We start from the raw sequence: 24,022 nt of genomic DNA, 5'->3' as shown, positions 1-24,022 counted from the left end.
ATACAAACAGCCTAGTCTGTTGCTGAGCCTTCAGCCAGCGTCACTTTGCTACTGGCTCGTTCTGTAATATGCTCCCTGGGGTCATGTGTTCAATATAACTTGGGGTAAGGAAACATGATTGAGAAAGTGCTGGATCTGAATCCTGGATATATGTGTTTTCAGCAAGTGTGCCAGATGACTCAACTTCATTTACCGTTTTCCCCACCTTTTATTCCTGCAACTCGTGGCCAACATTGTCCAAGATTGAAATACCTGCTGGTCTCATTTTATTCATCAAAGGAACTTATGGGGAATTTAAATGTATGGGAATTTTCAGCTTGTTTTGGGGATGAGTAGGTTAAGAAGTTTGAAAATAGCCAAGATATATTGCATTTTTTCATAGAGCGTTCAGGTGAACTCTCAGAATCCAAATATTGGACAAAAGACAGAGCGGAATCACAGAAGCTTCTTAAGTAGGGTGAATGAGTGGATTGACCTACTCATAGAATCATTCAATCAAATATTTATTGAGTTCCCATCTTGTGTATTATAATGCACTGGGACAAGTTCTCTACATAGCTACTGCCTTCATGGAGCTTAGAATCTAGTTTGGAAGTCCGCGCAAAAATGACGCAAATAATTACCAACCCAAGACAGTTTATAGTAAGTGCCAAATGGGGGATTTAACATGAAATCAGAAGGCCAGGGTTTAAAGATAATTTACTGCCACATTCCAGCTCTGCAAGCTGGGGTAAATCAGTTTGCATCTCTGAAAACCTTTCTCTTTATCTGTGAGGTGTACATACTTAGAGTACCCACTTCGCTGTGTTGTTGTGAGGCTGTCTTAGGAAACATATGGGAAAAAAAGCTATGAAAACTTTGCACAAATGCATGGAGTTCTCCTAAATGCAGAAAGAGTATAGAAAGGGAACCTTATATCATGGGGTGATTGAGAAATTTTTACCAAGGATCTGGGGCTTGATTTGATCATAAAAGAATGATGGGGGAGGAAAGGAAGACCAGAGGGAGAAGGAACATGAGTGAAGACACACAGGTAGGATAGTTAAGTGTGTGCTTAAGAAATAATGAAATGATCTAAATGCAGTCCTGGGGCTGCAGTGATAGGAAGTGAAGTTGGGAAGGTGGGATAGGATTGTGACACAGCAATCCTCAACTGAATTCGGGGAGGAAACTCTCTTCACTTGGCATGGAAACGATGTGAGAAGAAAAAGAGCTAACATGATGCAGAAGAGTGCTTTAGAGGCGGTTATGAGCTACTGGTCTGTTCAGGATAGACTGAAAGGAGGAGACTGGAATCAGGACACTAACCAGCTGGCTATTAGATAAGGCCTCAACGAGTGTGTGAATTGGATGGGAGTGTGATCTCCATATATCTGACTCATAATTTTTATGATTAAGGAAGAATTCTGAGACCTGGTAACTGGATATGAGACCGGGTATGTTTGTTTATGTTCTTATTTCGAGAGAATATAAGGTGTGTGCGTGTAAGCACATGGGCGTGCAGGTACATGAGGGTGGGGCGGGCGGGGGAGGGAAGACAGCTGAGAGAATGAGAAACATGAAAAGAAAGAGAAGACGGAAATAGGGGACAGCTGAAATGAAAACCAGGTTATAATTTGAGCTGGTTATATTCTAAGTCTTGGTGAGTCAGTTATTTGGAATTTGTGACTCCTTTTCCCACAGAAACAATGTTAGAAAAGGCCGACTGACCAGCAAGTCTACATGAACCGTAATGTGACAGGAGCAGCATATATTTACTTGAAAAATAATACTATTGCAATCCTGTCAATGAAACCAAATAGAATAAGTAGGGAATTAGGAGCACTTGAGGGGCCATGTTCCTCTCCCAAGGCTGCCTGTTCCTCACGGCAGCTAGAAGCAGAGGCTGATTTGTGTTTTCTTCTACCCTGCCTGCCCCCACTTTACTCTAGATTGACCTCTGTCTAGAACTTTCTCACTAGTATAAATTTCCATCTCAGGCCTTCCTGATTTCAGACTTTACTCTCTCTGCTCCCTTCCAACATTCACCGCATTCCCAGAATGTGTAAGGCATTGAGTTTAGTGAGAGAGACTGGACATGGAGGCTTACACCCTCGCAGTGGAGAGAGACAGTGAAAGGATAAAAAGCAAAAGCTAAATCACAGAGTTCTAAAAAAGGCAAGCAAGGTGCTGGGGCACCAGACTGTAGTGGGATAGTGGGGGTATTTAGAATATAATCTCTTCTAAACCAGTCGGGTAGAAAACTGGGAGTTACCAAGAGAAACTCTTCAGCCTCTTTCCTACTCTATCCCACCAGATCAAGGAAGGCAAGAATGGTCCCTTGCCCTTTCTGTCCCTCTGTCTCTCTTTCCTGCCAGCCGCTGGAGAGGAGGCCAAGTTTCCTATGTCAGAAGACATACTCTCTTAGGAAAGCAGTTAATAGATTGAGCATCTAAAATTGGCCCACGTTATCTGGATAGAATTCTCATGGTCTCTATTCTTTTATAGTGAAGAACGGAATTGCGAATTAGTCTCTTTTTTTGGCCATTAATGAAAACTTGGTTATTAAAAGTAACATCCTGTGAGGATTGGTCTTTACCATGTGTAGATAAAGCTTTGGAAACAGGAAAAAAAATGAAAGTTTTTGTATTTGGTGATGCAAAGAAATGAATATTCTTCCATTACATGTGGATACTGCATATAAGTATTTATAATGAATGATTTGGCCCCACTAAAAAGGACATGTTCACTTTGTTTGTTCCATAATGTGGCAGCCAAGAAAATTAATGGAGCTTAAGTTGGGAGGACAGAAGCTCTTAGAAAAATGCTTTAAAGCTAATTAAACACAGCTTATAGCAGCTGGTTGATGACTCATCCCTGTAAGCAGATTGGTAAATATGAACACTAATGCCTGGAATGCAAATTGAGGACCAAGACTGTATTTCTTTGGGAAAGGGTTATATTGCCTAAAGTATGATTACGTTCTAATGGCTACACTTGGAATTTTAGTATTGGTCATTCCTAGTAGGAATTTAGCCCCAAAGATGATTTATTTTCGAAGTGGCAAATTATATATAACTAACTTCCATCCAGGTGACTGTAAACTCCTTTCTAACACATGCTGGACTTACTATGATTGGTTTCAAGCCTGTAATGCTCTGTTGAAGGATTATATAATCTTGTCCCTAACTCAGCAAACGTTTACAGAATGTCCACATTCTGCCAGACATGATCCTACTCCAGGAGAACGTGGAGATTAATTTGTCACGGCCGTGCCCTGAAGCAGTCACACGAGCCAGGAGATGACAGCATAGTAGAAATGTTAGGTAGGCACAGGGGGTCTTGGAGAAGATGTGTATAACACTAAATGCACTTGGGACCATCACTGAGCCCGATTCATTCCTCTTTTCTTTTCAGTAATAGCCTTATTGAGCTACAGTACACGTACTGTACGGTTCACTTGTTTAAAGTGTATAGAGATACTTTCCTAAACAAGGTACTCTGTTGGCCAGGTTCTGGAAGATAAATCGGAGTTGGCTGGTTGTCTGGCCGGGCAAGGCAGGAACCTGGAGTATGTTCCCAAATGTAGAAATAAAAACAAAATCATGATATTTTAGAAAAAGCTGACTCGAGTTCAGGCTGCTTAAGAGACATGGTAGGAATGGGGTAGAAATATGCGATGAAGTTGTGGGTGTAGATAGCAGCCGGTCAGTGCCGCTCGAACTTAAATATAAGAATAGTGGGACCTTTCCAAAGGTTGCAAGTAGATGAGTGAGTTGATCAGATTCAGAAAGTTGGAGAAAGATCACTCTGACAGCAGAATAGAGAATGGATAAAGGTGAGCCAAGGGAGAGGACAGAGCCTGGCAGCCTTCTAGCTGAGCTCTGTCCCCTGCAGTTACAACCAGGACAGGACCGATGGGAGAGGGGGCAGGGCGAGTGGGACTGATCTGAAATGAACTGAAGCAGGACCAGCAGAGCTTGAGGATTGTTTGGATGTGGCACTGAAGATGAAAAAGGTTGATTTTCGAAGTCCTACTGCATGGACGATGACACAGAAGACCAGGCAATAAATAGGAAAGAGAGCAAGAAGCATTAGTTTGGCCTGGGGAGGTGATCCTAAGGTATTTTCAAATGGAACCTATCTAGATAATAACAGAGGCATTTAAATAGATGGCCTATGCTTTGGGTAATGAGCAAAGGATAGACACGACTAATGAAATTCTAATAAGAAATAGTGGGTCAGATTCAAGGACATTTAGAATTTTGCAAATACTGTGGGTAGTAGGTTGAAAAATACTGCCCCCCGCCCCTCGACGCCAGATCATCAGACCCTAATGCCTGCAACCTGTAAATGTTATCTCATATGAATAAAGGGTCTTTGCAGATGTGATTATGATATTGTGATGAGGAAATTATTCTGGGTTATCTGAGGAGGGGGGCTGATCCCAGTTGAAAGGCCCTAAGAGCCGAACTGAAGTTTCTCAGAGGCATCCCTGAGAACATGGTGGCTGATATAGGAGCAACACCGCCCCAAATCAAGGAATGCTGGCAGCTCCATGATGGGAGACAGGGAATGGATTCTCCCCTAGAGCTTCTGTGGGGAGTGCAGTGCTATTAAGACCCGGACTTCTAGCCTCCAGAACTGTGAGAAAGTAAAATGGCATTGTTTTAAACAACCAGGTTTGTGGTGATTTTTTTTTTCTTTCTTTTTTTTTACAGCTGTCACAGGAAACTAGTACACTGAGGCTTTAATCTAGTGATATTTTATTTAGCAATGGACCCATGTAAAAAGGCCATGGAAGCACATACTGATAACGTTGCAAACACTAGGCAGCACCTGTATTGATTAAAAACATTTGGGGTTAAAGCAAGTCAGCACGTTTAAATGACAGTTTGGTTAAAAGCAAGGCTCTTCAGCCACCCCTATTTTCTGATTCATAAATTTTGATAACCTCTCCTGTGTTTTTAAAAACTTACTTCATCCACTTCTTATTTTCCTGTGTTTTTGCATCATTCCATTTAGTAACTTTTAGCCCATATGTCTTCTCTGCAGTCTTCATTGTCTTGCAAAGTTGGAACAGATTTAATGTCTGATACTAAATGTATTATGTATATATAAGTTGTATAAAATGTATACATACCTAAGCATAGTTTAAAATAAGATACTTTATAAATGTATATGTATAATAAATAATCTACATGGTAAACATATGCTTTAATCCTGTTTTGGATCACTTTGCTTATTTTTTCTCCAGGGTGATTTTTGATGTCTGTTATGTTCCATTTTTGCTTATCAGTACTTTTTTTCTCCCCTAAGCATACCATTGTTTTGTAATCCATTATAAAACAAACAAACAAACAAAGGGGTGGATTTGGAGTGTTTTATAGTGTTTCTTTTTTAAAAAAGATCTTAAGCTTGTCAGACTATGTTTTCGGTTTTGTACCAAGGAATAAAGAACAATCTGATTGCTTCAAGGAATCCTCAGTTGTTGGAAGTGTGTTTTCTGAACTTCTCACCAATAACTTTGCTTTTATCTTGGGCAGTTGAGGCAGGTGGGGCGACAGGGCAGCCGCACACCAGAATTCGCCAGCAGTGGAAAAACGAAAACTGGAACATTCATATTTGACCAAATGAGTTTGTAGATCAAATTATGTTGACCCGCTACTTCGCCATAACCAGTTGTTGCTGGCCAAACTATCTGCAGTATCCATGTTTCCACTGCTTCTTTGTCAGAGCTGTTCTTGTCCTGGTGCTCAATCCTGATGACCTGCTGTATCTAGTGTTACACTTTTTCTCAGTCTGAGCCATTTGCTCGCTAGTTCTCTCCTGATTGACCAGCCCCAGGTGGCTCAGGGCAAAGATGGGTAGGCAGTGCCCGGATTCCACTACTTGAGCCAAGATTCCTGGAGCTCCATGAGGATGAGAGAAAGGATGATACATTTCCTGGGCCTATGGAGGTGAGCATGTGTTTCTAAAATAAGAGAAAATGTCTGTTGTATCATTTTTATAGGGGTGAAGATGTGGGGGTCACTGTACTATATTTGAGGACATTGGCTCATAGAGGTTTTGGTTTCCTTTTTCCTCATGTCTTTCGAATTCTTGCTAAACCACATGTCGTGCTTGCGTCTGTGGTGTAATGTTAGCTGGTGAACTGGTCCAAGTCATCATGTTCTTAAGAGACAAGTAGGTCTTTTGTTTCATCAGCTTCTCTCTGGGCCAATTGTTTGACCTGTCATTTTTATGCTTATAAAGCCAAAGACATCCATAAAATTCTTGGGAAATTTTCATGTTGAAAGACTCTGATGGTTTCCCATGAAGTATAATTCACTTCATTATCTTCATAATGTGGTGAGATCTTTATCTACCTACTTGATTGTATTTTTTGTTTATATCAAGAAGAAAGGTTAAGAGGGGAAAAAACCTGAATTCTATTATTTTTCCTATTTGATTTTCAACTGAATGGCAAGCTTTTTGTACAGGTCTTCTGTACAGATTTGTAACATTTCCCCCCCCCCCCCCCTCTTTCAGGCATGAAGAGTGGCACATCCTTGGTATGTGTTGAGTGAAACAACCTTAACCGGATGTCTCCTAAGAATTTCCCATGGCATTTCTCAGTGTGAAAGCAACTCACATCAAACAACTTAGAATGTTTGAAACACTTGTATTTATTATTTAAATTCCAGGGTTATGTTTTAAAACCTGATTGAGAGTAATCCTTAGAATACATTTTGAAATAGGTTTTATCTAAATTAAATAATGTACACATCTGATTTGTCTGCAGGAGTGACTGGATTTGTAAGCAATATGTGCAACACTTTGGTTTCCCCAAATAGGCCTTTTGGCTTTGTAATGACTATGAAACTATTGTATCTTTTTCTTTACACATGAAAAGCAAATGTTGGCCCATTATCTGTATAAGTTAGTTAATAAAATCCCACCAGATTTAACAAAGCATCTGTTTAATTCTTTCCTTACAAACGATTTCACTGGCATAGTAAACAAGACCACCATCAAACACCTTTATCACATTGTAGATTTTAAATTTGGAGGCTCTGTGTTTATGGTACTGATCATTTTTCTTATTGTTCTTAAGAAATATCTTAAATATGTTCATTGTAAAGTTATTGATAAGCATCAGAATGTACTTATTTCCATTCTTCTCATTTATTCATTCCTTATAATTCAAAAAAGGCTTTGTTGAACTCTGAAATGACAAGAGCAATGAATGTAATTGAACTATGAAATGCTGCATGTTTAGTTCTCAGAATGGGTAGCACAACCCGTGGGTAAAGAGAATCTCGTGTTGCTTATAGAGACTCAGTATTCTCATTGACATACGGATTGATTACATCCACCTCGGTTTTGAAGAGAAGGGGTGAGAGGAATCTTGCATCACCATCTATACAGGATATTTAGATTTCAAAAATTTCAAGACTTTGACTTTCAAATTATGTTCTTTAGTCATACAGAGGCTGGGGTTGTTTTGTATACTTTTTATCTTTCTTGTAAGGTATCATATGATCATTTTGAATTAGTCCAAATACATTCTCCATTTTCAGAGCGTGAAAATACAGAATTAACAGTGTTATTCAAGACAAGACATATTTATTTTAATACTGGGTTCATGATCCATAAAAATGCTATTTTAGCAGATGAAATGAGAATGTTTTTCTTTTGTTCTATTTTCATAAGTGTGTAAACTAATATATTTTTTATGTGATCTGGAGTGCACACTTTGGTAAAGAGATTATTTCATTCTGATGAGCTCTTTTTTTGTTGTCTTTAAAAAAAATTTCCAAGATGCTTGAGTGTGGTTACCACATTGAACACTATGTTTTATGCCTCTGAGAACATCAGAAAATCATTTATGTTCTCCATATGTTAGGGTGTGTTAAAATACAGATGGGTGATATCTGAGAAAGAGCACTTGAAAATATTTGTTTATACCAATATGCATTTTTATTTTTCATAATCAAGTAAATACCTAATACGTAATTGTCAATAGTGTCAGATGGTTTATAAAAATGATTTTTGTAATTTTGATTACTGAACTGTTATTTGAAACATATACTTTAAGTCATAACTGCTTTGCTGTTTTAATTTTGGTTTCTTTAAAAGATTGTGGCTTTGAAACTGTTTCGGCATAGATTCACACTTCTGAGATTGTAGAGGAAAAAAGTATGTTTTTAACAAAAGAGTTTATTAATCGTGAGTAGACTAGTATTGAGAATGTTCTAGAAGTCATGTATGACTAATGGTTCACGATGAATTTAATCTACTGGAAATGATCAAGTGAGATTGGCATATAACTTTCTTTTTTATTTTTTTTAAGATTTTATTTATTTATTAGACACAGAGAGAGAGACCACAAGTAGGCAGAGAGGCAGGCAGAGAGAGAGGGGGGTGGGGAAGCAGGCCCCCTGCTGAGCAGAGAGCCTGATGCGGGACTCGATCCCAGGAACCTGAGATCATGACCTGAGCCGAAGGCAAAGGCTTAACCCACTGAGTGACCCAGGTGCTCCATGCATATAACTTTCTTTTAATAATTTTATTAGAACATAGGGCCTAGGTATTTTCAATGAAGATCTCTTTCTTGCAAGTGAAGTATAGTGATTTGATGAACTAATACTGAAATGAGGGCAAAGGAATTTTATGATGTCTGCATAAAAAGAGTGCACTTACTTGATGGATTTAGGTGAAGTATGAAGAACTTATGAACAATGTATTTTAAGAATGGAATTACTAATGAGACAAAAGGAGAAACTACCATGAGAGAGCTTTAGGATTGTTGCGGATTCTTACTGAGATGTGGAGTCAGGTGCTAATATTTGCCAAGCAATCCTAGAACATACGATATTGTACCAGGTGGTTTTAGAGTAAATAGTTTCTCTGCAGTTAGAAGAAATAGAACATTTACTCAATAAACATATTGTACAAAGGTTTATATAAAAAACCTATGGTAGGTCGAAATTCTTAAATGCCATCAAAGTGAAGTCAATCATGAGAAGCTGAGTATTAAGACTTTTTTGGTGAAGGGTTAAAAATTGGTAGGGAAATGATCTATAGTTGTTTTTGAGCAAAGAGACTTAAAATGGATCATATGAAAATTTAATTGGTAGATAATCATAAAAAACTTCTTGATGACTTTTCTAGCTCAACACCCCAATGCAAATAATGTTCAAGAGTTAGTTGCTTGGTTGGTTGGTTTACTATGTATAGAACAGTGTTTCTGCAACTCTGATCCAGAGTACCTTAACCAGAATCACCAGAGATGGTTATAAAAATTCAGTTTCCTGGTGCATCCCAGTCCTAACATATCAGAATTAGGGCCTGAAGCCCATGAGACTGCATCTTTAATGGCTACCCTTATATGTGTCTGATATAAAATTTGATAACCAATGACATAGAGACTATGATACAGATTGATCAAAATAGAGGAATATGAAGGTAGGAGAAAGACAAAGTTACCTATTTGAGAACAATTAATTTTAGTGACATTGGTAAATGAAAATAGAATTATCATCTTATTAACTACCTTATTCTTTAAGGCTGTATGTATTTTATTATCTTTCTCTGTCTAAATAAACTTCAATATTGCCACAAATGATAAGAAATTATATTTCCAAATAGAGGCAATGTTCTTGGTGTATTTGAAATACTGTGTTATTTTTTGACAAAATTTCAGAAGCAAACCTATTGTGGAAAACAAAGGTGCATCTACAGTTGAATAAGACTAAGTTGTTTATATGAAGATTGATAAATACTCACAAAGACAGGAATTTGGCCACTGAAATTTATTCATTTTGTTACATTTTCATTGAAATTTTTAGGTTATTAATTTTCCTAGAAATATACTTTGAAAATATATATAGTATTTTTAAATCAATTTTAGATCTGATCTATTACCATTTTAATTTTAGAAATAAAATTATTCCTTTCCTTCTGTTATAGGGAAATGGTATGGCAAATCTTGTCAAATGCCAAATTCCTGGCTGTTTTATCAAAGAAATTGGTTCTTAAACAGAGTATTGTTCTTCTCTAGGTGGAAAGACTGATGCCTTTGTCTAACAGTATATCCTTAGCAGTGTGTGAAAAATTATCTGTGAGAATAACCTACCAAGGCATGAAAGCTAAGCAAAACCCTCTGAGCTCACAGCCATGAGGTTGCAGTATATTTCTTTCTTGATTTAGTTTTGTGTGTGTGTGGGGGGGGGGGGGGGTAAGATTTAGTTATTTATTTTAGAGAGAGAATGGGGAGAGGGACAGAGGGAGAGACCGAGAGAGACTCTCAGGCAGACTGCATGCTGAGCTGAGAGCCCGATGTAGGGCTTGATCTCAAAACCCTGAGATCACGACCTCAGTCAAAATCAAGAGTCAGGTGCTTAACAAGCTGAGCCATCCAGGCGCCCCCTAGGGTTGTTGTTGTTTTTTTAATGAAATAATAGCCACAACCATTAATATTTTTACTTTTTTTATTTTGAAAGACAGGTATTTAGCAGTAGTTTCTTGAATGACTAAAATGTGGGGAGAAAAATCTTAAGATTTTTTTTTTTCTGAGAAATTTTTGAAATCTAAAACTACATGGGCCAACTTTTTCATGTATTATTTATATGCATTTTAATTATATTTTATTATATTACTTCATGTATTCATTTATTATACATTTTATTTAACTTCTCTCAAATAGACAAAAGTAGAAGTTGTGCTGTAAATTTCAAAATCTGCCTTCATCTACCTGAATCCTAATCCCATCCCTGGAGATAATAATTATTCATTTAATGAGATTCTTTCCAAACATATTCTTGAATATACAAATACATAAACAGAACACATACACATTTTTAAAGTAAAAAGTCTTGTCCATTGAAATTTTATTTAACTTTACAGTATTATAGATGTTTTACCATATCTGGTTATAAGAAAGAATATAACCTCTATCTCATTTCATTTTATTTATAGCATGAATGTATTTCGTCTAACTTCCCCTATTGATGTTACATATATTTCCATGTATTATGCAATATTTGGAGGGAAGGATGTTTTCCTCTAAGTGGAATTACTGCTTCAGAATCCAGCTTATGCTTTATTCCTGATTTTAAACAAAAATGTCTAGTGTTTCACCAAGTATGTTTACAGTTGGTTTCTGATGGATTCAGATTCAGGTTTACAAAGTTCTAGACTTAGAATCGTACGAGTTTTTAACAATTCCTGGTAAATTCTGCAAAATGCATTTTTAGTATTTTTTGAGATGACTTTGTATAGTTCCTCCTCTAAACTATTAAAAACTTGTGTGAACATATTATATGGGTATATTTCTTAACATTCAACAATCATTGCACCCTGAAGCAAGTCCTCTTAATCATGTTCTGCTTTTCTAATGCACAGCAATATTTGATTTACTAACATTATGGTAAAGCCATTTGCATTTGTGTTGACAAATTAGATTAGTTTGTAGATTTCATTTTAGGTATTATTCTTGACTGGATTTGTTTAGGGTATCATGGCCTCATAATGTGAATTTACATCATCTCCATCTTTAATGCCCTAGAGATGTTTAAATAACAAAGAAACTATCTGGTCCTTGGATATTAGGTAATATTTCTGTGGTAGGCAAAATAATGACTCCTCTCTTGCCCTGTAAGAGATCCACATCGTAGTTCCCAGAACATCAACTATTTACCTCACAATGTAAAGGGACTTTGCAGACATGATTAAAATTATTGACCTTGATGGGGAGCCTGGGTGGCTCAGTTGTTAAGATCTGCCCTAGGTTTAGGTCACAATCCCTGAATCTTGGGATAGAGCCCCCCATCAAGCTCTCTGCTCCACAGGAAGCCTGCTTCTCTTTCTCCCACTCCCCCTGCTTGTGTTCCCTCTCTAGCTGTGTCTCTCTCTATTAAATAAATATATAAAATCTCTTTAAAAAAATTTTAAAAAGATTACTTTAGCTCTCTAATATATTTCTCGTGCATGATCTCACTTGTTAATGTAGAGGGACAGGTTATTTTCTGGATTCCTGGGTTCATGGTGAGTCCATGACTTTCCCATGATGTGGTAGTGCAGAGACTATCCGTGATTGAAATCTTGTCCTCCCCTCCTCTTTTGGGTTTTCAGGTATGTTATTTTAATTTGCTAAACCTTTGTCTTTTTTTGTTTTGTCCTGAAAAAGATACTTTGACAACAGTAAAATTGTTTAGAGTATCTTTTTGGCCTTTAAAAAATGTTGAAATGCTTTTAGATGCTGAAGAGAAATGCCAGTAACTTGAAGCAACTTTATAAGGGCTCGCAGGTAGCTTTTCCTTTTGATGCTATCCCTGGTCTCTCTCTCTAACTTATTATGTCAACTTATTATGTGTATAAACATAAGTAGTCCAGAAATATTTACCAAAGTATTTTCTATTGAAATTACTTACCTTTGTGTACTTTGGCGTCCAGTCCCATGTGGGTCCTGATCTGTAGCCTAGGGAAGAAGAAATTGATCCAGTGTTACTCAGATTACTTTTTTCCCCTCTTAAAGATTAAAGGGAGTAGTAAAACTGTGTTAAAGTATTAAAGGGAATAGTAAAGCTGGTAATTTCCTTATTATGGGTTTACTGCAAGTACTTATATATTGGTTTGTTTTAGGTTTGGCAGCTGTGGTTGTGAGTTACTTCTCTTTAGCATTCTCTTACCACAGCGTAATCTTTATACATCATTCATAATGATCTGTCAGTTAGTGTGGAATTTTAAAAAAGGATTGAAAAACATCGTGGGGTTCAACTGAAAGTACATTTGAAACTTTTGGTTATATTTTCCTGAAAGAATTGTGATGGAATACATGTGAATGTTTAAAAAGCAAAAATCATTGTAGTCAAAGTTAGCCAAATAGAACAAACAAAGGTAGTGGATGAGGGCACTGCCAATATGATGCCGCCTAGTGGGAAGCCTTAGATTGCTGGAGTCCTCTTGGGTGCAAGGGGATGTTTTGGAAACAAGGATAGAGAAATGCAAGGTAGAAAGACCCCACCCCCACTCCCCACCCCCAACCACTGGGGGAAAAAAAAAAAAAAGACATCTTTAAAACGGAGGAGGAGGACAAATTTTGAGATGGGGGGGGGTGGGAAATTGACTTCATCTATTTCACAACTTTCAAAGGTCAGGGAGGAGCTGTGAAAAGACGGTCATGAAAATTTGTTCATTAGAGTGCCAGCACTGAGCTAAGCACTTGTGAGAGTTAATTTATATAATGTACCAACTCTGTGAGGTAGATTTTATTATTTTGCCCCATATAAAATGGAGATGCTGAGATTCCACAGTTTAAATAACAGGCCTGGAGTCCATCATCCCCTGGATAATGAGATGGCTGACTTCACTGTCTAAACCTGTAACTGCTTCCATTGGGCTTTTATTAATAATCATTGTAATAACAGTTGTAATTTTTGTAGCTAATAAGAACAGTACTTCCAATGTATAGGTGCTTTTTCTTCATGAATCTTTAGGAACAAACAAATCACTTCTTGATACAATAGAAAATGTAACATTCTTCTGATATCTTGATAACTGTATATTAAATATCTATACCATTGTGTGGAAAGGTTAAAAATTTTGATATAAAAATAGCATTAATGGGTTAGATTTGTTTTTAGTACTTTGAAAATAGTGCATTACTTACAGGCAGATTGGCTCCAAGATGCTCTGATTTCAGGGATAAGGTAACTGAATTCTTTGGACATGAGAAAGTATCAAGTGATATTTTTTGTGTATTCTAAGTAATGTATCATGGGCACATTTCCTTCATTGCAAAGTGGACTTTAGGAAATAGAGGCCAAACCCCTTATACCAAATTATGTATTTCTATTCTTAATGACTTTTTGTTACACATCAATGGTTTAATGGTTACAGAGAAAATTCTAGAACATTTTTTATGTCAACATTTTTTCACCACAACATTATGCAGGATTTTCCAGTTGACTTTCTGCTCTTTCTCAAACCCAAACTGAAATCACAGAAGTAGGGGAAATATACCCCTTTACTCTTACCAAATAAAATGCTTGTTTCTTTCTTTATTTACACATTCTCACAGTTGACTGAATCCAAAACCACACAGGCCAAAAGTGAAATATAAAATAGTTTGCTTGGAAAACATTTGCTGTATGAAGTAATTGTCACTAAATACTTTGGATCGACAAACTGGTAAATTTCAAATGGTTTTGAATAATACTTCTGCTAGTGTAAAATTGGCAAAGTTTAGTGAATTTCAATAAATGGGAGCCCAGAAAAATAAAATCTAGGGGAATTTTATTAACTAATATAGCTCTGACTGACTTCAGTTCTGGTTAATTTCTTTCTCAACAGTCTTTTATTCCATGCATACCCATGGTATCATGTTAGTTTTGCCAAGAATTGCTTTTATAAATCAGCTTTATATCTTCTTTTTTAATATAATGTAGTTTTATATATTTGTGGTTGATATTTATAAAATAAGCAATAGTTCTTGGCGTAATTAGACATAGAATATATGACTTCATATCTCTGAAATACATTTTCATGTTTTACTAACATGTTAAGATGATAAGAAAAGGAATCTGGTTTTTTTCAAATCTGAAATTTCCCCCCAAATACTCTCAGTATCTGATATGCTGAAATAACATAAGATTTGGGTTATGTCCTAATATAGACCAAGCTCAGTATTATAATTATTTAAATAATAGGACATCAGATCAGATCCAGGGAGTGAACTGTGGGGGCTCTCAAGGGCTCCTGGGAGGTGGACGTCAGGGTGCCTGGGCATAACTCCTTTTGCCCCCACAGTGAGTACATCGCCTATCTCACACTGGAATCGGCTTCAGAAACAGAAGTAGAGGCAGAATGTCTGTTAACTGGTTGGTACTAATGTCACAGATTGTGTGAGGGCGTGGAGACTTGAATCGTGATGAAACTCTAAGCAATAAAAGACAGAATGCAACAAGAAATCAAGCTTCTCAGGTGTGACAGTATCAGGGGCAACTGTATGACCCCCGTTAGAGATTGTTGGACCCAAGGGACACTGCATGGCCACAGCAGTGTCTAGTGTCCACTAGTGTCCAGTGTCTAGCACCACTTTCAGCATAGAACAATGTATGTATGTCTTGTATCTGGTAAGATTTTACAGGCGGGTTTTATTTAAATTCCGGACTTAGTGTAAACCTTTAGTGAGTTTGTGTGTATGTGTGTTTGAATGGGAGTTGATTACAGATGGTTTCATGCCAAGTTATGGTCTATGAAATGGAGGGCTTTATTTGGAACATTATTGATCTTAATTGATTGCATTGAGAATATGCATTTTCTGCCTTGGAAGGATACAATTCATATCATTCTGTGTTCTTTCTATGTAGAACTCAGTTATTTTAATTTTCCTTTATGTTTTAGAGAATACTATGCTATGTTTTATAATGCTACTTTAAAATTTACATTTTTTATTATCTTCTAATTCATATGTTTTATGAAAGCTTGTGTTTTCAACTAGACTGCAATCCCTCCATTGATAGTCATTGCTCACGCACAACTTTTGTTCTCTGAGAAGGATGTAGTGCCCTGGCAAGATGAATGGAGCCAAATAAAATCATCATGAAATCCAATTTATGATTCAAGTTCAGATTTTAAAACCAGAACTATATGCATGTGTCTTGCATTATAATTGTGGCTAACACATTGACCAGTATTGTGTTAATAAAGTCAAGATGTGAAAATAAAAATAATGGTCTACTCTCCCTGTAGTAGAAGATAACTTGCTCTCATTGTCAGTGGCCTCTCTACCACCTGCCTTGATTTACTCAGGAGTGCTGCTGTTCTTTGAGGGCCACGATAGTGCAGAGGGCTTTCAAAGAAATACCAATGGGGTCCGATTTCCTCATCTTCCAAATTCCTCTTTCTGCCATCTGTCTATGTTGTTTATTTCCGATGTTACTTATTTTAACTGAAGTGCCGTCGAGAAAGGAACCAAGAAGAATGAATAAAAAATGAAAAATGATGAGTACCATCACTGTTTGCTTTGGCTGGTAAAAAATTATTTTGGTAAATGCATTGAAGGACCAACAGTAGAGCTGCTTCCCCATTAATGAATGGGCTAATGTTATTCTCAAATTTATACAATGAACATTAATATTCTCTGAATCTTGCTAGAGAACTTGCACATCTAGGTTGTACCATGTGAAAGAGTTCTCTTTCCTTCTGTCCTGAAACTGTGACCTGCATATTCTTCGTGGTTTTATCAATAAGGGAATCATTAGGAGAATGATTGTATTTTATATAAGGAATTAAGTTCCTGGGTGTTTCATGGCTCAGTTTGGAGGATATTGGTTAATCTTATTAGTTTTTAATTATGGTTGTGAGGCAGTGGGGCCCTTTGGAATTGTACTAAATCTGAACTCCTATGACTTTACAGGTTTTCTTGCATTATTCATTTTAAATAGTAAAGGAATATATTCAAATGAAGTATCCTTCTTATTTTATCACTTATGTTGGTCTGAAAGAAGAACCAGGTTAATATTTCATAAGTTTTTCTTTTTGGAAGACTGTATTTAAAACTTGAACTATCAGTAGATGTTCATATAACATTGACTCTCAGAAATTTTCTCTTTTCCAAATTGGACTATTATCAGTAGCAGTGTTATGTTGTAAGTGGATGACAGAAGTTTGAAATTATGCATTATTTACAAGTAAAAAAATCCAATTAGGACTTATTCTTCTTTAATGATACAGTCCATACTTTTTAAAATTAAAATTTTACTTTATTACTTTTTAGGGAATACCAGGATTTCCTGGAAACCAAGGATTAATGGGACAAAAGGTGAGTATTAATGAAACTTGAAAGATTTGGGGCTAGATGTATTTATTAAAAGGGCAAAGTGGTGATGACTTCACATAGAACACATTCTTCCCACTTTTGTAGCAACAGTTCATTGTTCAAATGTGATTTAATTTCAGAAGCTATTATTTTATCCTTATAATTAGCTTTTGTTTTGTTGTTTTATACAGATAATATTTATTTGGATTTATACATGTGCTTTCTGTTTTACATGGTTACTTTTCTAATGCCCTTTGACTATCCTTTTGGGATAATTTTACTACTTCCTGAACTATATCTTTATCAGTTCTTATTGCACATATCTAGGTAACAAGTTTTCAGATTTTATCTAATTTTAGATATTTTACTCTTGGTTTTGAGGGATCATTTTGTAGGGTATACAGCTCAAGGTTGATGATTATTACACTGAAACACATTGAGGATTTTCTTCTATTGTCCTCAGGGTCCCATTGTTAACTATGAAACATCGGCTCTCATTCTAATTATTGTTCTTTTGTAAGTGGTCTGTCCCTTTCTTTGGGATTCTTCTAAGGTATTTTATTTGTTCTTTTGTGTTCTAAAACTCATTACTGTGTATCTAGATGAGCATTTCTCTTTATTCACCCTGAATAGAATTCACTTTCCTTCCTGACTCTATGGAATTATTTCCATTAATTCTGGAAGATATCACTCATTATTTCCAAATTACACCTCTTTCAATCTTTACAGTCAGATGAATTTTATTCCTTCTCATTTTGTCCTCCATGTTTCTGAAGAGCTTCTTATTTTCATATTCTTGATTCTAACATTCTGGTTAAATTTTTTAGATATATTTCCCATTGTACTTATTCTTCCTTTACTATGTCTGCTCTGCTTTTTAAACCAGCAATTGATTTAAAACAAAACAATCATAGTTTTCATTTCTAAAAGTTCAACTTTTTAATAACATCTTTTTATTCTTGATAGAATCTTGTTCCATTTACAGTCCTAATCATCTTTCATGATTCCATTCTTTAATATATAAAGACCTCCTATATTGTTCTAAATTCTCTTTCTAACAATTCCAGTATCTGTAATTTGTTATTTCTGTTAACTCTCAGTCTTGTGGCTTGCTGCCTCTTTCTTTCTTGATAAATATGAGCTCATTGTTTCATGTTAATTGGTCTGAGTTCTGGCAGCCTAATCAGACCATGGAAAGCTGCCTCCTACTAGTAGCCGTGGATATCAGGTCAGCCCCCTCTAAGAGTCTTGGGTCTTTATAGGGATTAAAGATTCCCACCCTCTTCCCATGGCTAGCCCACCATTCACTTTCCCTTGCACTCTAGATACCTCCAGCCTTCTTGGCTCCTGTATCTCTACCTCTGGCAAGATTTCTGTATAGATCCAAATCCTCATAATCACAGTGTCAACCCAGAGTATATTTTATTAAAATGAGGGATCTTTGAAGACCTCTTCAACTTCTTATAAGACCAACACTCTATCCCAGAGGATGTTCTTTCCAGGTTTTTGTTCTTGTTGTTAAGGATTCAAAGATTCGCTTGGAGTACCTAGTTAGCCACAATCCAAGAAATTGAAGTATAAATGCTATTATTCTATGTCCTGTATTTTCTTTTCTTTTTTTTAAATTTTTATTTATTTATTTGACAGACAGAGATCACAAGTAGGCAGAGAGGCAGGCAGAGAGAGAGGAGGAAGCAGGCTTCCTGCTGAGCAGAGAGCCCGATGTGGGACTTGATCCCAGGACCCTGAGATCATGACCTGAGCTGAAGGCAGAGGCTTTAACCCACTGAGCCACCCAGGCGCCCCTGTCCTGTATTTTCTTAATTTGTGTTTACTATCATGTTTGTTAATCTATGATAAATAAAATTTTTCAGGTGACCTCCCCCCCCCCCCCACCAACTGTTGTCTCACCTCAGCAACTCTGTGTGAACTTCCAGGTCTTCGTTTGAAACAATGATAGTATCACTCCTGATTTTCTCATAAAGATATAGGACTTAGTGATTTCACAGACCCTATGCCCAACTCTTTAAGGTGTTTTAGTCCTAATTTTTCTATCTTATGTTGCTTCTGGTTTACAGTAGAGAAAGAGAAGGCAGACTGGGCTGATTGGTAGTGGATTTTCATTCCATAATGCTTCAGTAGGAAATTCCTGGAAATGGATTTATAATTCAAAATTTTAAATTTGATCTGTATTTGATTTTTAGGGAGAAACTGGACCTCCAGGACCACTAGGGAAAAAAGGAGCTCCGGGAATTCCTGTATGTTAATGTCATTATTATCAGGGTGTTTGAAATATAGTTTCTATGTACCAGGAGTTCTTATTTTGGAGTTTATAAAACTTGGGGGGGGGGATTCAACAGTGAGTTTTGGGGGATCCACAAATCCATTTGTATGAAAATAATTATATCCATTTTTCTAGAGGATTCCACATTTCTTCCCATGCAAATAAAGATCAAGAATTCTTAATGTAGATAAAAAGGAAAACAAATATTCTATCCATTCATTAAAAAACTACATGCCATAAAAAGTCTGAAACTTAATAATTTTTTTTAAAAAATTACGCATTTTTACACTAATAATGGAGAATATATTCAGAAGACATAGTATAGCAAGATCCTAAATTAGCAAACAAATAATTTTAGGAAGTTTTGAGAGTGGAAGGGAAATATGAGTTTGGTATTAGAAATTATGAAAATCCTATTGTATGTGTGCAAGATTGTATAAAAATTGCTAGAAGTGATGTTGATTTTAACCTATGAATCAAATTGCCTATAATAACTTTAAGTAAAATGGTTATCTTTAATGTTTAACAGTTAAAGGTTTTATGTCACTTAAAAACAGATATTTTATCCATTGTTTGGTGAAAGAGTTGGTGAATTTTGCACATAAGAGTAAGAAAGAAAAATATTGTGCTTGAAATATGAATTTGACTTTAGGGGAGGATTAAAAGAAGATTCTTCCATTTAAAATGGAGTAATCTATCTCCACTGTCACTACCACATCATTTGTTCACTGAAATAATATACTTGGTTATTTACCAGGATCTATGTTAGTTAGAGCTTCACTGAACTTTGAGAATATGTATACTTATTATATCTAATATTTCATACATGATTCAGTGAACCACTATATTTTACATTTTATAGTTGCAACAATATCCTAAATTAATAGCAAATCATAGTATTGATGACATAGAATCTTCAGGATGATCCTACTGAGATTACGTTTTCTGATGATATTAATTGCATAGTTTTTGCTCATCATGTTTTCTTGGCTATATTTAAGAGAAAGCAAATGTTTTCAATGTATGTAACGGTATTTAAAGTAGAATCTAAATTAAATTAGTTCCTTGTTGCTAGAGTAATTATTGTCATATTTTGAATTATATGGTTAGTTACAAATATGACCATTTTGTAACTTGAAGAGAGATTGTTATATTCAGGGAATTTATTAGGTTGTAACTCTTTCAAAATATTGTTTAAGAATACAGAAATTGAATGTAAAGTTGACCAGGATGACATCTGTGAAGAAACCTAATTCTTAGCCATCTTGGCAAAAGGGAGAAAGTAAGAATGTAGGAAAGAAAACCAACTTTTGTTTACATTTGTCTTTTACTAGCATTCCAGGAATTTTTGCTATTTGTATGTTATTTGAGCAACCATGTTAGGAGGGCTTTGCTTTTTTCACTCTCCTTTATTTGGATGTCTGTGGGGAACTTTTCCTCATATTGTATTATTTTCTAGCAGATTAATTATTATGAGAATGTGTGCCTTGGAAATGGATTGAATATTTTTAAAATAATGTTTTCTAAGTTACTCTCTAAACTTCCACTTAAAAATGTAGGGTTTGATGGGACGTGATGGCTCGCCCGGTCAGCCTGGGACACCAGGATCTAAGGTAAATAAAATGAAATTAATAAGATAGAAAACTTTGTGGAAAATGACCACTTATGTACTCAGTAAAACCTAACTCTACTGATTTTACTTAAAATGTGGTTTTAATTCTATGGATGGTCATTTGTAAGAATGAAATATTAGACAAAAACTAAGCATATAAAAACAGGATGATGTAAAGCAGGTCTGGTTTAAGCTGGAAAGTGTCCAGAATCTCTGACTACTTGACCTCCTCTTCCTCTCTTGTCATCCCAAGGGCATCGAGGACTGTGTAGAGTTGCACAGGGTTTGGTTCCAAACCCCACCAATGGAGTGGGTTAGTAGTTAGGATTGAGGATAACTTTTTACCAGTTCCTAAGTCATCGTCTTGATATTTTTATTTGGTAGTATGTATATGGAATTTTTATTGTAAAATGCCTTGTCGTGAGTTTTATTAGGTGTTTTCTCCTTCAGGACTGTGGGTAAGATAGTACTTTATCTTTACTTTCATTTTTAAGAAATGTCAGGCAAGCCTGACAAATATGTTTAGAATGTCAGGTTAGGTTATTCTCAAGATAGAACTGAAGCTCTGAATACCATGGTTTGACCATATTCTAGGTGATGGAATCCTGTGCTAAGGAAACTATTGTGGTTTTTTTTTTCTTGGTTTATTAGAGGCTCAAATCAAGTACGTTCTGGCTATACTCAGACTGTTCTCAACTATTTAATGAGTAGAATGTAGGACAACCATCCAAAAGGAAATGGTGGAATTCCTGTTTGAAAGAATTAAACTTTTAACTAGACATTGTCCCATAAGAATAGACTCTGGCATACAAAATGAGTGGATGAGTAGATGATTTAATCTATTCTACTTTTAATTTCAAAACTATTTAGAGAAAGAAATAGGATAAAAAATCATGGGAGCCCAGTGATCAGGGAAAAGTAGCTACTGCCCTTCCACCAGTGGTGAACCCTTTTGAATTGTTGGAGAATTGTGTGTCCTAGCAGTAGTAAGTGTGTACTGAATTGGTATAAAACCTCTACCAAGTAGAGATTCTGCATAATTTCTCATTTATTTTCTTTCTCTCTCTCTCTCTCTTTCTTTCTTTCTTTCTTTCTTTCTTTCTCTCTTTCTCTCTTTCTCTCTTTCTCTCTTTCTCTCCTTCCTTCCTTCCTTCCTTCCTTCTTTCTTAAGATTCATTTATTTGAGATAGAATGAGAGAGAACATGAGCTGGAGTGAGGGGCAGAGTAGGTTCTCAATTGAGCAGGGAGCAGATTTGGGGCTGGATCCCAGGACCTTGGGATCATGACCTGAGCTGAAGGCAGACGCTTAGCCAACTGAGCCACCCAGATGCCCCTCAAAGTCATTTTCTGAGAAGATACAGAGTAGTCATAGACTCCTAAGGAACTAGGGTACAGTGGACTCCCCCCACGGTGTTTTGGATGTTCTAATTCTTAAGAATTCAGCCTAAGATTTCCTCACCTTGTTTTTATCAGCTGCTTCACATCCTTAGCTCACACTGAGCTGGGGGTCATTAAATCTGCTGGAATTTCCATAAAAGGTTTTAGAACAACCCCTTATGGCATCCACCAGTTGAGTAGTTTCTACAGTTACAGCTGGGAAAGCAGGTGGCTGTTTCCAGGATCAGTCTATTTTTACATGAATTACTGTAAAGTTTGTTTTCTCTCATCTTGTACTTGTGCAATTATTTTGTTAAAAGTTGATTCAGAGTGTTGAAATTATACCTCTTGAATGTAATCTTTTCAGTGAGACACTTCAACTCTTTTCTCATGTAGTATATTAGCTCAGGTGTTCTACACATGGCCAGATAGTAAATATTTCAGTCTTAGAGGGCCATGTAGCTTCTGTTGCAGCTCCTCAGCTCTGCTATTATATTGCAAAAGCAGCCATAGGCTGTGTGGGATGTGCCTGCCTTCTGGCAAAACTTGATTTACAAGACTATGCACTGGGCTGCATTTAGCCTGTGAGCCATAGTTTACCTAGCTCTATGTTAGTTTCTCTCTGCCTGTTTTGTCAACTGTGATAAGTTTGTGAACTATGCTTTCAATATCAATTAGTATGAATTTTAGGGTGGGACAAAAAAAAAGCTGTATTAAATAGGGCAAAGGTGAGACTGAAACTCTGTGGTGGATCTTTAGAAAACTTCTAACTTGGTTTATGATACCTCTTTTTTAAAGCCATTAAACCATACTAGATTGCAGTTTTAAAAATTATTATCTAAATGGCATTAGGATATGTTAACATAATCAAGTAACTTGCAGCAAGTTTTGTCACCTCTGAATTTCCGCTTAGTCACTTACAGAATTAAAAATTTTATTTATTTATTTATTTATTTATTATTTTTTTAAAGATTTTATTTATTTATTTGACACAGAGAGAGAGATCATAAGTAGGCGGGGAGGCAGACAGAGAGGGAGGAGGAAGCAGGCTCCCTGCTGAGCCCGATGTGGGGCTCGATCCCGGGAATCTGGGATCATGACCTTAGCCGAAGGCAGAGGCTTTAACCCACTGAACCACCCAGGCACCCCACAAAATTAAAAATTTTAAAGAACCTGTTATGCCCCAATAACGGGTCCGTGATTAAAGGAGTGAGACTGATACAAAGCGAAGGTCAAGCAAAGCTTTATTTCGCGCCAAGCATCAAGAATCTAACCGAACGTTCGGGGCCGCACCTCTTACAAGAGAGGGCGACCCTTGTCTGTTTCACAGTCTAGCTTTTAAGGGCAAAGACCATGCGGTCGGGCCTGGCCACGCACAGGTGGCCAATGAGATTGTAACACACCCAGGAAACTCCACAGTGATGTTAGGTGACCAATTGAACTATAATTTACCCTAGTAGACATTTGAATCAGCCTATTACACCTTGATTAGGATTGGCGCCAAAAGGGTACCCAAAGGGCAGGGGCCCATACTCCTTGGTAGCTAGGGAGACAGTATGCAACCCCCTACTGATCGGATGTCTCCACCTGGCCTGACCCACCTTTGTATCTGGGCATTGTTACCCGGAGCTGTTTTCCGGGACCCACCTTTAAGTGAATCCCCTGGGGGAAGGGGAGCGAGGACAGTTCAAGGGCTAAACAAGGTATTGTTTAACCTCAATGAAAGCCTCTTGACAAAATATAAACATAAAATAGGTCCTTACAGAACCATTGTTCTATGGCTTAATAATGCTGTTATGTGCTGAATGCTTCAATTATGTCCAAGTATTGGGTTCATATGTTTCTCAACATGAGTAACCTAGAAAACTTTTCAAAAGCTGAAAATGAAGTTGGTTACCTTTACTTATTAGTACACCTAGTTCGGCCCTTGCTTTTGTCTGATATTGACTAGATTGGGATTTT

The 24,022-nt window shown here is 36.6% G+C and overlaps 1 protein-coding gene across 1 annotated transcript in view; it reads left to right on the top strand.

Moving 5' to 3' along the window:
- The window catches only part of COL21A1 (collagen type XXI alpha 1 chain), a 181,987-nt gene that overhangs the window by 141,794 nt on the left and 16,171 nt on the right, over positions 1-24,022 (top strand). Inside the window, exons 17-19 of the mRNA XM_080805923.1 lie at positions 16,745-16,789; positions 18,991-19,044; positions 20,630-20,683. Of these exons, the coding sequence (XP_080662049.1) occupies positions 16,745-16,789; positions 18,991-19,044; positions 20,630-20,683 (153 nt within the window). The remainder of the gene's footprint in view (positions 1-16,744; positions 16,790-18,990; positions 19,045-20,629; positions 20,684-24,022) is intronic.

This window comes from Martes martes (assembly GCF_963455335.1).
Source record: "Martes martes genome assembly, chromosome: 6".
In the NCBI taxonomy this organism is placed as follows: Eukaryota; Metazoa; Chordata; class Mammalia; order Carnivora; family Mustelidae; genus Martes; species Martes martes.
The sequence above is the reverse complement of the archived record's forward strand: the minus strand, read 5'-3'. Positions and strand labels throughout refer to the sequence as shown.